The sequence below is a fragment of the Ursus americanus genome, chromosome 25 (genome assembly GCF_024610735.1).
Source record: "Ursus americanus isolate L20-20 chromosome 25, mUrsAme1.1.p, whole genome shotgun sequence".
NCBI lineage: Eukaryota > Metazoa > Chordata > Mammalia > Carnivora > Ursidae > Ursus > Ursus americanus.
In genome coordinates, this window is record NC_142151.1 from 26,344,985 (window position 1) to 26,360,661 (window position 15,677).

Genomic DNA, 15,677 nt, shown 5'->3' on the forward strand with positions numbered 1-15,677 from the left:
GCTGCATCCCTAGAACCTTGTGAGAGGGGGTTGAAGGGTTGCATGTGCCACATTCCACGTGGAATGTCAGAGAGGGCAAGTCCAACTGCAAACTCACCTGCCTAGGTGTGTACCACTCATAAATGGCCTCATTTTTGCCTTTGGCGCTGGGGAAAGGTGGATCTGGCATCACCAGAACTTTCCAGGGAAACTTAACTATTGCTAGTCTACCCCCACTGAATTGAGAGGTTATTTGTGATTGCCAAATCAGAAAGAACAAGGATATCACCAGGCATATATACATTTCACAGCTGTACCATCTCACCATAACTTGGCCAGGAGGCTATGGTGACATCAAATCCTTGATTATTGGAACCATGCTTTAAAATTTCTGGGACCCCAAATTGTCTGGCTAGCAGGTACTGAAGAGGGTGATCTGAGAGGCCAGCCAGGCCTGGAGAAAATCCCCCAAGAAATGTAAGTTACAGATTTCATCAGCTATTTTTTTAAAATAGTTGATCTGTTCCTTTTGAGTAATGCTTGTCCAAATTTGTAATTTTATTTATTTTTTAAAGATTTATTTATTTTAGAGAAAGAGATTGATCATGGAGTGAGGGGAGAGGCAGAGGCGCAGAGGGAGAGAGAGAATCCCAAGCAGACTGCACTGAGCACGCAGCCCACCATGGGGCTGGATCTCAGCACCCTGAGATCATGACCTGTGCAGAAACCAAGAGTCAGATGCTTAACAAACTGAGCCACCCAGGCATCCCACCAAATTTGTCATTTTAAAGATTTTGATGAGTTTGTGGAAAGGAGGAGGGATTCATTCCACTTGTACCAAACAATCCTAGAGGCCGATGGTGTAAACATACAGGCTTGAAGAGATAGGGTGTAGAGAGGAGAAGACAGATTCGAGTTTCAAAAGTCTAGAGTGTGAATACTTCCAAACTTTAATGCATATATGAATCACCTGGGATCTTGTGAAAATGCAGATGCTGATTCAGTGAGTCTGGGGTAGGACCCGAGACTCCGGGTGTCTATAGCAAGCTCCCAGATGGTGCTCATGCTGCCGGTCTGCAGACCATACACTGAGTAGCAAGAACCAAAACTACGGAACTAGTCAAGAGCTAGCTTTAGGCGCACCTGACTGGCGTGGTGAGTAGTGCCTGTGACTCTTGATCTCGACATCTTGAATTCAAGCCCCACATTGGGTGGAAAGATTACTTAAAAAAAAAGTTAGCTTCAAAAATTAGCTTGTTTTTGAGGTGAGACGGCTATTAAGTAACCTATTAAAACATATTGGGCATCAAATGTATGTATAATAGTAGGATAATTGCCATACTTGTAGCCAAAACTTGCAAGTTTTAAAACCCTGATTCTACCATTTCTAGCAATAAAACTTTGGGCAAATCATGGACCATGTCTGAGTCTCAGTTTCTGCATCTAAAAAATGGAGGTAATAAGATCTGCCAGGGTTGCCTGACCATTCAGGGTGGACGTGAGAATCAAATGAAACAACTTAGTAAAAGTTCTTTATAAACTAAAGGTGCTGCACATGTGTAAGCATTAGTAGTAGTAGCAGTAGTAGTAATAATAGTAGTGGTAGTAGTAATAGTAGTAGTAGCAGCAGTAGTAATAGTAGTAGCAACAGCAGTAGTAACAGTAGTAGCAGTAGTAGTAATAGTAGTAGTAGCAGCAGTAGTAATAGTAGTAGCAACAGCAGTAGTAACAGTAGTAGCAGTAGTAGTAATAGTAGTAGTAGCAGCAGTAGTAATAGTAGTAGCAACAGCAGTAGTAACAGTAGTAGCAGTAGTAGTAATAGTAGTAGTAGCAGCAGTAGTAATAGTAGTAGCAGTAGTAGTAGTAGTAGTAATAGTAGTAGTATATTTGAAGCTAAAGAAACCTTACTAATAGCTCCCATCTCTACTGTTTTTATTTTAATAGATAACATTGCCAAGTGTTTGTATCTATCCGACACTGTGTTAAGCACAATAAGAATTATTTGATTTACTCCTCACAACTCTAGTAGCACCAGTGATAGTAATGTTAGCCCAATTCTACAGATGAGAAAAGTAAGACCTAGACCATTAAGATTACGCCGGCAGCCAAGGGTTGATGCTGTGATATGAACTCAGACTGACTCTCCAAAACTCAAACTCTTGTTCACTGCATCCAGTTGATTCATTGTAGCAAACACCCACCATCACAGAAGAAGGTGAGGGTCTAGAACAGGGGTTGGCAAACTTTTTCTGTAAGGAGCAAGATCGTAAATATCAGGCTTTGCATGCCACATTTACCTCTCTTGCAACCATTTAAGTCTGCCATTGCAGCGCAGACACAGTCAAACAATACGTAAAGAAATGGGTGTGGTTGTGTTCCGATAAAATGTTATTTAAGAAACAAGTGGCAGAATGGCTTTGGCCTTCAGGGTATAGTTTGCTGATTCCTGGTCTAGAAAATTCTGAGTTGTTCAGTATGGTAGCCACCAGTCACATATGGCTATTTGAATTAAATTTATTTAGGTTAAATTAATTTCAGTTCCTCACTTGCATTAGCCAGATCTCAGGTCATAATTCAGCATCATGAGATCAAGCCCTGAATTGGTCTCCATGTTGTGTGTGGAGACTGCTTGGGATTCTCTCTCTCCCTCTCCTTCTACCCCTCTCTCTTCTCCCACGCTCTCTCCCTCTCTAAAAAAAAAATAATAAATAAAATAAAATAAAATAAAAATGCATATACACTTTGACCCAGTAGTTTTACTTCTAAAGAAGTATCCTAAGTAAATAATAGAGATGCACTGAAAGTTACTAAGCAAGGATATTCATTACTATATTATTTATATTAGTAAAAACTTAGAAACAATCTAATTGTCAACAATAGGAAAAGAATATGAAAAATATCAAATTTAGAAGCAGGAAATAAATACAACACAATATTAATTTTGTCTGGATATCTCTGTGGTATCTCTGCTTATCTTCAGAGTACCAATGATTTCTTTTTTTTTTTTTAAATGCATTTCGAGTAAGCTTTTTTTTTTTAAAGATTTTATTTATTTATTTGACAGAGATAGAGACAGCCAGCGAGAGAGGGAACACAAGCAGGGGGAGTGGGAGAGGAAGAAGCAGGCTCATAGCAGAAGAGCCTGATGTGGGGCTCGATCCCATAACACCGGGATGACGCCCTGAGCCAAAGGCAGATGCTTAACCGCTGTGCCACCCAGGCGCCCCCAGAGTACCAATGATTTCTATTTCCTTCTTTCTCCTTTTCTATTTTTCACAATTACATATATATATATGATCAAAAAGAGATTATAAAAGTGAAGTTTTCCCATCTCCCTAGCCTGACTCTTTTATATTGCTCTCTAATATTCCCAAAGATTCAAAATACACATTTGCAGGCCCAGACAACCCTCATGTTCACCAGAGAAATCCTAAGGAACAGCCACACCTAAGGCTTTCCTGTATATATTTGAACAGAGAAACCTAAGAGCTTACTTTGAGGTCCCTTACAACTAAAGGCCAGTTTGGGAAGGAGAGGGGCTAACACGCCTGCTCTCAGTGTATCAGCGTGGGGGATGCAGTTGCCAGTGCCGCGGTGAAAGCCCTCTTGTTGGCATCATTGTCCCTGCAGTGCGGAAGCAATGGCGCTCATGAAGCTAAGTGACAGGACATCTCTGCAGATGACGACAGTTGGAAAGGAACAACAGTTGGCTGAGAAGAACAATGGCTTTCTCCACAATACGGATGTGGCTGAAGGTGCAATGCAGAAGTAAGTGCAGCCTGGGCTCCCAGGGACAGTTTCCGTGGTGTGTCCGGACACTTCCTCCAGACAGCAGGATGCAAATAACGAGATTACCGAGTGCAGGGGTGGGGTTGACAGTCTGCTCTACGATTCTTCTAATTTTGACCTCGTGAATTTTTTTTTGTGAGACACTAAAGGGGCCTACGGTCATGAACCAGGTGGACATCAGCTGAACAGAAATGGTCAAGGCTCTAATCTCAATTTGCAAAAATACTTTGATTGTTTTGTGCCTTTATTATCTTCTCCTGCAAAATATATAAACCATTTACAATACTTTGTAGGGTACACAAGGCACAGAGTGTTATGTAAATATATACATGCTTTTGTTAGTACATGATAAAAATGTGTTCTAATATAAACCAATGGTTAACAACCTTTTTAAATAGGAAGAAATTTATTAAAGATTTTCCAGAATCCTCATATGTCAAAAAAGCTATTATGACATGAAAGATGTTTTTAAATGCATTTGTAATTTATTAATAACAGTTGTATATACATTTGGAAACTTAGAGCAGTATTTATTTATGTAAGCAATATTTATTCAGTCCATAGAAATATTTATAGATTCCAAAACCTCTTTCTGTGCAGGGTAGGCGTGTGAAGTGAGCCCCACCTCCGGGTTCAACACGCATAGACTGGACACTACTGCCATAGGCCTCCATCACAAACTGACCGATTCACTCAGAAGTATACGTGGGTGTGTGAGCATGTGTGTACATATATACACACACATATGCACTCCAGAAAATAACAGTAGTCCAACAGGAAATGGGCAAAGGATATTAACACACTTACCATAGGAAAGGAAATACAAATGAGTTTTATACACAAAGGCAAAGATGCTGAACCTCACTAATAAAAAAAGATTAAAACTAAAATGAGATACCAGTTTCAGCACATGGACTTGGAAAGATTAAAAACTTTAATAATACATGATTGCAGAAAAGGAGTGGAAAACAGGCTCGCTCATCGTTTTTGCTGGAAGTGTAAATGGGTTCAACTTCTTAAGGCATAACTTGGTAACATCTATGAAAATTTCACTATATGTACCTATTTTTTTTAAAGATTTTATTTATTTATTTGACAGAGATAGAGACAGCCAGCGAGAGAGGGAACACAAGCAGGGGGAGTGGGAGAGGAAGAAGCAGGCTCATAGCGGAGGAGCCTGATGTGGGGCTCGATCCCATAACGCCGGGATCACGCCCTGAGCCGAAGGCAGCCGCTTAACCGCTGTGCCACCCAGGCGCCCCAAGTATATGTATCTATTGACCCAGCAATCTATTTTTAGTGTTTTCAACAGATACACTTGTGCACATAAACATTGACACATAGATGTGTAGGGATAGGCAGTACAGCATTGTTTGTAGTTGCAATTAACTGGGAATAGTCTACATATGCATTAATAAAGAATTGATTCGCAAATTAGCGTATGGCCCCAAAATGGAGTACCATATAAGCATTTTTAAAATGAGGCAGGGGCGCTGGGGTGGCTCAGTCAGTTAAGTGTCCAGCTCTTGATTCTGGCTCAGGCCATGATCTCAGAGTCGATATCAGGGTGAGAGTTTGAGCCCCACATCCCAGCTCCACGCTCAGTGGGGAATCTGCTGAAGATTCTCTCTCCCTCCCCCTTCCCCCACTCGTGGTCTCTCTGTCTCGCTCAAATAAATAAATAAATCTCTAATAAAACAGAATAAAATAAAATAAAATGAGGCAGCTCTGTATGTACTAATATGAAATGGACACAAAGTGTTGTTAAAAAAAGAAATATAAGGTACAAAATAGTGTGTATAATATTCTCTCACGTATGTTTAAAAAGGCATATATATTTACATAAACATGGCTGCTTATTTGCGCATAGAATCTCTGTGAAAGACAAAAGGAGAAACTAGTAAATGTTGTAGGGAGGACATCTGGGGGCTAGAGATCAAGGTGAGATCGCAGACTTATTCCGTTCTGCATGGTCTTTGAACCACAGGACACTTTTTAACTCTACTTTTTTTAAAGGCATATTTATTTATTATTTGTTTATTTTACACACACATTTGCACACACAGCTACGCAGCTGCAATGGCTTTGGAATTTGAAATCTCACTGTTAAATCACTTCTCGATTCAGTCAGCAAATACTTATCCAGCCTCTCTCCTCCTGTTTGTGCAGCGGTCTGTGCTGGACACGATTCACAGAGTCAGATCAGTGCAGGGGCAGCAGGCACCCTGGGGGCTGGGAAAGAGTCCAGTGTTCTTCCTCCAGAAATGTTAGGGCAGGCCTAAACCGTACACCTCAGGCATAATAACAGCATCTGTCCTGATTGTGTGGCTTGCAGTTTGCTACGGGAATTTACCAAAATTGACCACATCTTGGACAGATCGGAGGATGAGGACAACATTTTCTCCGAAAAGCCTCAAACTGACTTTTTTCATGAGACAGAGACAACAAAATGGGTAAGGGGGAGACTTAAATGTCACAGTGGGTGAAGAGAAGAACCTGATATCTCATATCTAGACGTGGTAAAGAAATATCTGAGGGTTTCCTCATAATAGGTGCAGGGTATTAGGAGCTTGAAACCAGGAGGGAGGTAGTGTCTCCTCTGAGGGCTGCTGTTATCACATGAGGGACTTGCTACCCCTCCCACGCAAGGACTTGTGCATTATTATGTTACCTCGGTCCTTGGGATTTGTGAAAAACCTGTGACATTTTTCACCTCAGAGTAAATTGCCATGTGTCAAATTGGCCCCTGCTCCCAGATTGCCTTCCAACAGGAAGCATGAGAGAGATCTAGTTACTCTTCATTCAGTCTGAACATCTCTCAGTCTTTGAAATTCAGTCACCCAGCTGACATGTGATGGAGGAAATTTCAACAAACGCCTGAGATTGTCCTGGAAAGGGTGTATGTTTTCACCACCATTTAGATCAAAGCAAAATCATGGCTGAGACAGACCCAGTTTATTATCATTGAGCAAATCTCTCCATAGATTCCCCAAGCCATTGATCATTGGTTTCAACCAGTCAGAAAAACATAAAGGAAGGATAGAGTGGGATTGTCTGCTCCCAGGCTTATGTGGCCCCAAAAGGAAGCTCAGGATTGATCTCGTCGACTACTTCTCCTTTGAATATATTTTGGATTCAAGGATGGCTAATTCTGTAAATCCATAGAAAGAAAGGCCACCAAAGAACATCCTAAGCCGGACCTTATCTTTAAGGACTCTTCAGGAAAGTAAACAAAGATGTAGAAGGGGATAGAAGGCATGTGGGGATGGAGTTAGAGATGTGGAGAATAGATATATGAGACAGACAAGAAGTGAAAGGAGAGATAGAGAGACAGGCACCTTCTATGGGAGAAAAAATAGGACATGAAATTAGAAAGGGAGACTTAGGATGGGGATTTTAGGAAGGCTGAAGATGGGAAAAGGAAATAGGGCAATTGAGGTATGAGGCACTATGATCTTAGGGAACACATGAGTTGAAGGTATTACTCTATAAATAGTATCATCGGATTTTTTTTTTTTTTGCCGGGGGTGTGGGGGGGCTTCTCCCTGGCCTCCAGGCAGGGGTTGCTACCATCAGACCCACTTTGCCAGGACCCCTTCCCTGCACGCCCAGTTTAATGTGCCCTGCTGAACCCTGTCCGTCAGTGAACATCACTTGTTGACTCAGTTCAGATCAGAATAAGTCTAATTAGAGCATAAAATTATTCACTCTGTAAGAGTGAATTATTTTTACCAAGTAGTCCACATTCTCGGGGCGCGTAGGTGGCTCAGTCGTTAAGCATCTGCCTTCAGCTCAGGTCATGATCCCAGGGTCCTGGGATCGAGCCCCGCATTGGGCTCCCTGCTCAGCGGGAAACCTGCTTCTCCCTCTCCCACTCCCCCTGCTTGTGTTCCCTCCCTCGCTGTGTCTCTCTCTGTCAAATAAATAAAATCTTAAAATAAAATAGTCTACATTCTCAGGGTATAAGGCAAAAAGACTCTTACAAACTTCAGGTCAAGGTATAAGGTTTACCAAAAGGCTTTTTAAAAATTTCGGCTATATTTCTTTTTTTTAATATAATAATTTTTATTATGTTATGTTAGTCACCATACAGTACATCCTTAGTTTTTGATGTAGTGTTCCATGATTCATTATTTGCGTATAACACCCAGTGCTCCATGGCTCTCCTTGGCTATATTTCTTTATATCAATTTATTTATATGGCAAATTCTACAATTATATAAAATATATTATATTTTATATATATTATATATAATATATATTTTCTATATATTTATATTATATATAAATATAAATATATATTTATAAATAAATATATTTATAATATATATAAATATATATAATATAAATATAATATATAAATAAATATAAATATAAATAATATATATAAATATAAATAAATATAAATATAAATAAATATATTATATAAAATATATTATATAAAAATAAATCACATGCAGTTACATAATTAACAGAAGTATTAATAAACCAGGCTCTTTGCCAATAAAAGGACAAATGTGTGACTTCTTGAGAAAGAAATGTTTTCCTATTCTCTGGAAGCAAAACAGAAGGTCTTTGTATAATCTTACATTTGTTTTTTTAATAAGATCATACAATTTAAAGGTTCAGAAAAAGGACAGAGTTAACAGAAGTTTAAAAAAATCAGTTGGTTTAATTAACAAAATAGACTTTAGCCAGGCTGCCAAAACTGCCATATCTAACCATCAAAGCCCCCCAAATATTTAGAAATGAGTACTTCGCTCTGGTTTCACATTTTCCAATCTCTGGCACTATAGGTATGGTGTTGATTTCGGAGGCCAGGTGAGTGAGCAGACTTTCCTATTTCCTGCTTTTTGGGTGCATCTCTCACAAGCAGAATGTATTTGCTTACTTCTGTAGTCTTTTTATTATTTTTTTTCATAACTAGAAGTTTGTACCTCTCCATCTCTTTCCCCTACTTCGCTCCTGCCCTCTGGCAACCAGTAGTTTTTTTTTCTCTGTATTTATAAATCTGTTTCTACTTTGTTTTGCTTTTTAGAGTCCACATATAAGTGAAATCATATGGTATTTGTCTTTCTCTGTCTGACTTATCTCACCTAACGTCATACCCTCTAGGTCCATCCATGTTGTTGCAATTGGCACGATCTTATTCTTTTTTATGGTTGAATAATATTCCTGTGTGTGTGTGTGTGTGTGTGTGTGTGTGTGTGTGTGTGTACCACATCTTCTTTATCCATTCCTCTATTGAAGTATGCTTCAGCTGCCTCTATATTTTGGCTATTGTAAATAGCGCTACAGTGAACATACGAAGTCTTTTTATTCTAATACCACGTATTGAGCGCCCACTGTGTGCTAGGCACTGTGAAGTGTTGAGGATATCTCTGTCTCTATCTATCTCAAACCCTTTCCCCTCAGTGAGCTCACACACTAGTAGGGACTCAGACAAGAGAATGACCATGCGTGCTAAGTCCACACTAGAGGTAGCAGATGTGCCACCAAGTGCATGGTGGGTGCTCTACAGGAACACAAACACTGGGTTTGGAAGGATAAACTGGATAGAAGAAAAGCATTTCAGAAAGAAGGGACAGTACATGCAAAGACAAAGGGGCCAAAGGAAACTTGGGTTCTGAGACAGGAAGCGTGAAAGAAAAGATGTCATGAGCAAGCAGGCAGCAAGGACCCTAAGGAGGTGGGGACAGCACAGGATGCAGGCTGGAAGCCAGGATGCCACTAGCAGGCAAGAAGTGATGAGGACCACAGCAAGACACTGACTGACAGCCATGGAGATGGGGTGAAGAGGATACAGCTTTAAAAGATAGGCGTTATTGGGCTTGGACACCAAGTAGATGTGACACGAGTCATGAAGAGGGAAAAGAATATCTGCCGTGAAAACTCGAGGACTCCCTTCCACGTTCCTGCAGAAGCATCTGGATGAATTGGGGAAACATATGTAAGGATGCGAACCTGGACGAGGTAGAGGGAAATATGATGAGTTCAGTTCTTTGCTTGCTGAGTTTGAGGTGCCTATGGAACACTCAGAGACATACGAGCTTTGCACAAAAATGGAAAGTAATGCCCTTAGGCTTCGTAGTTCACGCCAGCACACTGGTAGTTTGCTGTTAAAACACACACACACACACACACACACACCCCTCTATTTGTTCAATCCTATTAAAAATATTTTTAGCTAATAAAAAATATTTTATTTCTACTTCCTGACTTTTGACTCTTTTGTGGTGTCCTGACCATTACAGTAAACCGATTCCTGAAAACAAGAAATGTCATTGTAGGTTTCTTGGACATAGACAGAACTCTGGAGGTGATCTGGTTCCATTTTCTTCTTACAGAACAGGAGACTGAGCTTTAGAGTGGTCGGGTGGCTCAAGAGCCACAGGACTAGAACAAGGCTTAGACCTCAGGTGCTCCACACCCGATGAAGTGTTTTCCTCTATGTCACAGTGCTCCCACTGCCTTTGAATATGTTGGCAAAAGATTAGGTTGGAAGCAATTGAAATTGCAAATGCTGTTTATTCACAAAGAAGTAAGATAGAGTGGAGTCATCTAGTACTTGGAAAATTATCTGTGTGATAATAAACCTTACCTCACTAATAAGGTGCCCCTGAGTTGTGGAAGTGACAGTGATAGGGACTAGCTATTTCTGAATGTGAATCCACGCACTAGATAAGATGAAAATAGTCACAGTCCTGGAATCAGAAAACCTACTTCAAGCTCTAGTCCACACGCTTACTGGCCATATGTACTAGTTGCGCCAGGCTGCTCTAACAAATTGCCACGAATTTGGTGGCTTACAACAACACAAAACGTATTCTCTCATAGTTCTAGAGGCCAGAAGTCTGAAATCAAGGGGTCAGTAGAGCTGTGCTCCCTCTGAAGACTCTATAGAAGAATCCTTCCTTGCCTCTTCCAGCTTTTGGTGGCTCCAGGCATTCTTTGGCGTGTGGCTGCCTCTGTCCTCACATGACCTCCCCCTTTGTGTAGGTGTTTTCTGTCTCTCATTAGGACACTTGTCATTGGATTTAGGACCCAGGTAATTCAAGATAATCTCATCTTAGACCCTTAACTCAATTATATCCACAAAGACTCTTTTCCAATAAGGTCACATTCTCAGGGACTTTTTTTTTTTAAAGATTTTATTTATTTATTTGACAGAGATAAAGACAGCCAGCGAGAGAGGGAACACAAGCAGGGGGAGTGGGAGAGGAAGAAGCTGGCTCATAGCAGAGCAGGGAGCCGGATGCGGGGCTCGATCCCATAACGCCGGGATCACGCCCTGAGCCGAAGGCAGACGCTTAACGACTGTGCCACCCAGGCGCCCCACGTTCTCAGGGTCTTAGCATTAGGACATGGACATATCTTTTTTGGAGTGACCACTTAATCTACTACACCATATGACCTTGGACTAATCATTAATATGGCTGACCTAGGGGATTTCAACACCTGACTTTATCCACCTCAAGTCTATCATGGGAGTTAAAAGAAAGAAGACACATGAAAGAAGTTGGTAAAGAGTTACGTGAATGTTAGTTATTCTTGTTGATGTGGCCAGTAATTTATCCAGACATTTCAATAACAGACTGATCTACACTGCAACTTTTTCTCCTTCCAGTTTAAAAGTAGTTTTGCTGAAACACAAGGATTTCAGACCAAACCTCTTCAAAGGACAGAGAAATATTTCACAATGTAGTTACTAAAGAAGAGAAATGTTCAAAGATAAATTATTGTCAATTGTGTGCATGCACAGAAGTGAAATACCAGACAATGCCTTAAATATTTTTCTAGAACAAGGCAAAGAATAAAGGAACAAAGAAATAAGTTTCATGGATCAAACTGATAGAGTAGACCCCCGCCTCCGGCCCTTGTTACTTCTTACTGTGAAAAATTTTAAATAAGAAGAAAACTTAAGTCAATTATATGAAGATCAATCATGTTTTCACACTTAGAATTTAAAATTGTTACCATTTGTCACATTTGCTTTATCTTTACGTATGTAAATAGATGGAATTTTTTGAACCACTTAAAAGTAGGTCAAAGACAGCATGAGACTTTATCCTGTTTATTTTCAGACAGCATTTCTAAAAATAAAGACTTTCTTCTACATAACCAAGATTCCATCACCACATCAGGACAATTAGCAATTCCACGATATAATGTAAAATCCTTAATTGTCTGAGCATTCTACTTTTTTCAGTTGTCCCTCAAATGCCCATACTTTTTTTTATTTATTTATTTATTTATTTATTTATTTATTTATTTATTTACCAAAAAAATTTCTTGGTGCTAAAACCCAGGAAATGCCTGTACGTTTAAAATCAGCATCCAAATAAGATCTACGCAATGTATTTAGTTGTTATATCTCTTTAGACTCTCTTAGTATAAAACAGTTCCAACCCCTTTTATTTTTCCTTGACATTGACTTTTTGGAAAACCAGTCGTCTTGACTGGAGTGCTAGAGTCCATGGTCAGGTGGCATTCTCTTACTCACCAGCACTGAAAAGAGTTCTGCACGAGGTCACTGATGTTCTATGCATCCCTCCCCAGCCTTCCTCTGTCAAAGGAGCAGAAGGCCATGTCCACTTACTTTATAAGTGCAGTAGGAAGCTCCAGCCTCAGAGAGGGCTATGTGATTGCCCATCGAGAAAGGGGCATGAGTAGGCTAAAGAGATCATCACCTCTTCTTATAACCCTTTTTTTCTGCTTTGCTTCTTTTATAACCTTTATCAGAATATGTTGGAGCTGGAGGCTGAGCATCACCAGGACCTACAGAATGAACAGGATGAGCAAGAAACAAATCAGGGTCAACATGAGGATCCTCACAGGTCCACATCTTTGCAGTTTTCCAAGGAGAACATCCCTGAACTGTAAGCCTTGACACATGCAAGAGGAATCATTTCATAATATTTTGTGGGTACAATGGCTACATGAAATAAGTCAGAGAAAGACAAATACCATAGGATTTCACTTATATGTAAAATTGAAGAAACAAAACAAATGAACAAACAGACAAAAAAGAGACAAACAAAAAACAGACTCTTAAGTACGGGCAACAAACTGGTGGTTGCCAGAAGAGAGGTGAGTGGGGGGATGAGTAAAACAGATAAAGGGAATAAGGGTACGCTTACTGTGATGAGCACCGAGTAATGCATAGAACTCGTGAGTCATTATATTGGACACTTGAAACTAATAACACTGGATGTTAGTCGTATTTCAAAGAAAAAAGGAAAAAAAGAGTATTTTGTGGGGAAAATTAAATTTAGCAGAGAACTTAAGGAAAGCCTGGAAGATTTAAACTCCATATGTCTTGGGGCGCCTGGGTGGCACAGCGGTTAAGCGTCTGCCTTCGGCTCAGGCCGTGATCCCAGCGTTCTGGGATCGAGCCCCACATCAGGCTCCTCCGCTATGAGCCTGCTTCTTCCTCTCCCACTCCCCCTGCTTGTGTTCCCTCTCTCGCTGGCTGTTTCTATCCCTGTCGAATAAATAAATAAAATCTTTAAAAAAAAAAAAAAATAAATAAATAAAATCCATATGTCTTTTTTTTTTTAAAGATTTTATTTATTTATGTGACAGAGAGACAGCCAGCGAGAGAGGGAACACAGCAGGGGGAGTGGGAGAGGAAGAAGCAGGCTCCCAGCGGAGGAGCCCGATGTGGGACTCGATCCCAGAACGCCAGGATCACGCCCTGAGCCGAAGGCAGCCGCCTAACGACTGCGCCACCCAGGCATCCCAAATCCATATGTCTTAAACATTGAAGCACTCATGTGCACAAGTAACTACCTACATATTCCAGTAAGAATGTGGAGTAAAGACATTTCTAGAGATGTAGGCAGAGCCATGGGGTTCTCTTTGCAAACTCTTCTTTGGAGACTGGAATTAATGCATATCTTGTCACTCTCAAATAATTGTCTAGATATGAAAAGAATTATAGGGGCTCCTGGGTGGCTCAGTGGGTTAAGCGTCTGGCTCCAGCTCAGGTCATGATCCTGGGGTCCTGGGATGGAGCCCCGCATCGGGCTCCCTGCTCAGCAGGCAGTCTGCTTCTCCCTCTTCTCCCCCAACTGTGCTCTTGCTTACTCACACTCTCTCTCAAATAAATAAATAAAATCTTTAAAAAAAGAAAAGAATTATAATTATCAATAGAAATGTATCGTTAAAGCCCTTGTGGACCCTTTCCCTATTGCATACCTCTCTGCTTCCAACAAGATGGGATCACTATCTTGTATTCATTAGGATAGTGTAATTCTTAATATTCATTCCATGCAGGGAAATTAAAAAAAATATATATATACACACACACACACACACACAAATATATATATATATATATAGGTTTTTTTTACTAAATATAAAATACATTTTATTTTCTCCAGCCTTATGAAGATCTGCTAAAATGGATATCGAATAAATGCTCAAAATTTTTCTTGAGGCCTAACTGCCTGCCTAGCCCATTTTGGTGACAGGAAATGAATCAGCATACCAACTTGCCATTCAAAGAAAGGTTTGGGGCCATTTGAAGATGCTTCCCATTTCTTACCTTAAAACTGATCATAGTAATATTTCTGCAGGAGTCGGGAGAACATGTTCTTCCAGCTAAGCTACTGGAATACACAGATGGGTCTACAAGTGAAAGAACTTGGAGCTGATCACATAGGCTGGATGGAGAAAATCAACAATATTATACAAAAGATAAACCTAACAGAAAACACAATGAAGAGGTAATTTTAGGGTGTTGGGTTTGGTAACGAAATATTGAAAATTTTCATAGCTTCAGAAACTCTGGGTTTGAGGTGGTAAAGTCTTTTAGGAATGTCTTCAGAGTAGGAAGTACCACGTCTTACATTTGAAGTCAGGGTCTCAAAACCTGTATCAAAGTATCTGCATCTTTGCTCTCTCTTCTCTCAAGGAAAGGACATCGCTCGGAGGCTCTTTTTTTAAAGCTGTGTTAATAATGGTCATCAAAGGAAGGACTTCAAGTTCCCAATAACCCTTGAGCTTTAGTCGGTACGGTCCAAAGGGATCCAACCAGCATGACATGAAAAAAGTATTAAAAAGTATGGTTGTTAATGCACATCTGAATTTAAGTGGAAAGTTTTAAGATGAAACAGAAAAGATAAGACTAGTTGTTGTTTATCTAGTCACTGGTATAAAGAGAAGGGGCTTTGGAGTCAAAGAAATGCCTTTCACTGGTGTTGTATATGTCCAGGGTACAGATATATCACATTTTGTTAGATTTATGCCTGAGGATTTCATGCTTTTGGTGCCATTATACTTAAAATTTTTAAATTTCTAATTATTAATTGCCAGGATATAGAAATGCAGTTGTTTTTTGTATATTGGTCTTGCGTCTTGTGACCTTGCTAACCTCATTTATTAGTCCAGTAGTTTTGTAAGTTATTTGGGATTTTCTGCGTAGATAATCATGTCATCTGCAAATAGAGAGAGTTTATATCTTCTTTTTCTATCTGCATATTTTTTACTTCTTTTTGCTGCCTTACCGTATTGGCTAGAACTTCCAGTATGATGTTGAATAGGAAGAATGACAGCAGACACTAGACGTATTTACCTGGTTTCCAGTCCTACAGAAAAAGCATTAACTGAGATGTAAGGTGTTTTGCTGCTTGGTTGTTTTGTTTTTGAGATTGAGAAAGTGTTTTCTATTCTTAGTTTACTGAGATGTTGTTAAAATCAGGAATGATACTAAATTTTTTCAATAGCTTTTGCTGCATCTATGAATGATCATGTTGTTTGTTTTTCATAGTCTCCTGATATGGCAAATTATAATGACTGATTTTTGAATGCTGAACCAGCCTTGAATTCCCAGAATAAACCCAACTTGGTCATAATATATTATTCTTATCATATATTGTTGGACACTGTTTACCTAAAGGGAATTT

The 15,677-nt window shown here is 39.8% G+C and overlaps 1 protein-coding gene across 2 annotated transcripts in view; it reads left to right on the forward strand.

The window, feature by feature from the left end:
- The first annotated feature begins 324 nt into the window (after positions 1–324).
- SMCO2 (single-pass membrane protein with coiled-coil domains 2) overlaps positions 325–15,677 on the forward strand; it is a 34,621-nt gene continuing 19,268 nt past the window's right edge. The window contains exons 1-5 of one of the 2 annotated variants that reach the window (XM_087855417.1): positions 325–340; positions 3,609–3,747; positions 6,104–6,221; positions 12,511–12,647; positions 14,349–14,498. In XM_087855417.1, the coding sequence (XP_087711543.1) occupies positions 325–340; positions 3,609–3,747; positions 6,104–6,221; positions 12,511–12,647; positions 14,349–14,498 (560 nt within the window). Of the gene's footprint in view, positions 341–3,608; positions 3,748–6,103; positions 6,222–12,510; positions 12,648–14,348; positions 14,499–15,677 lie in introns of those variants that run through there. The other variant, XM_087855418.1, reaches the window with a different exon arrangement.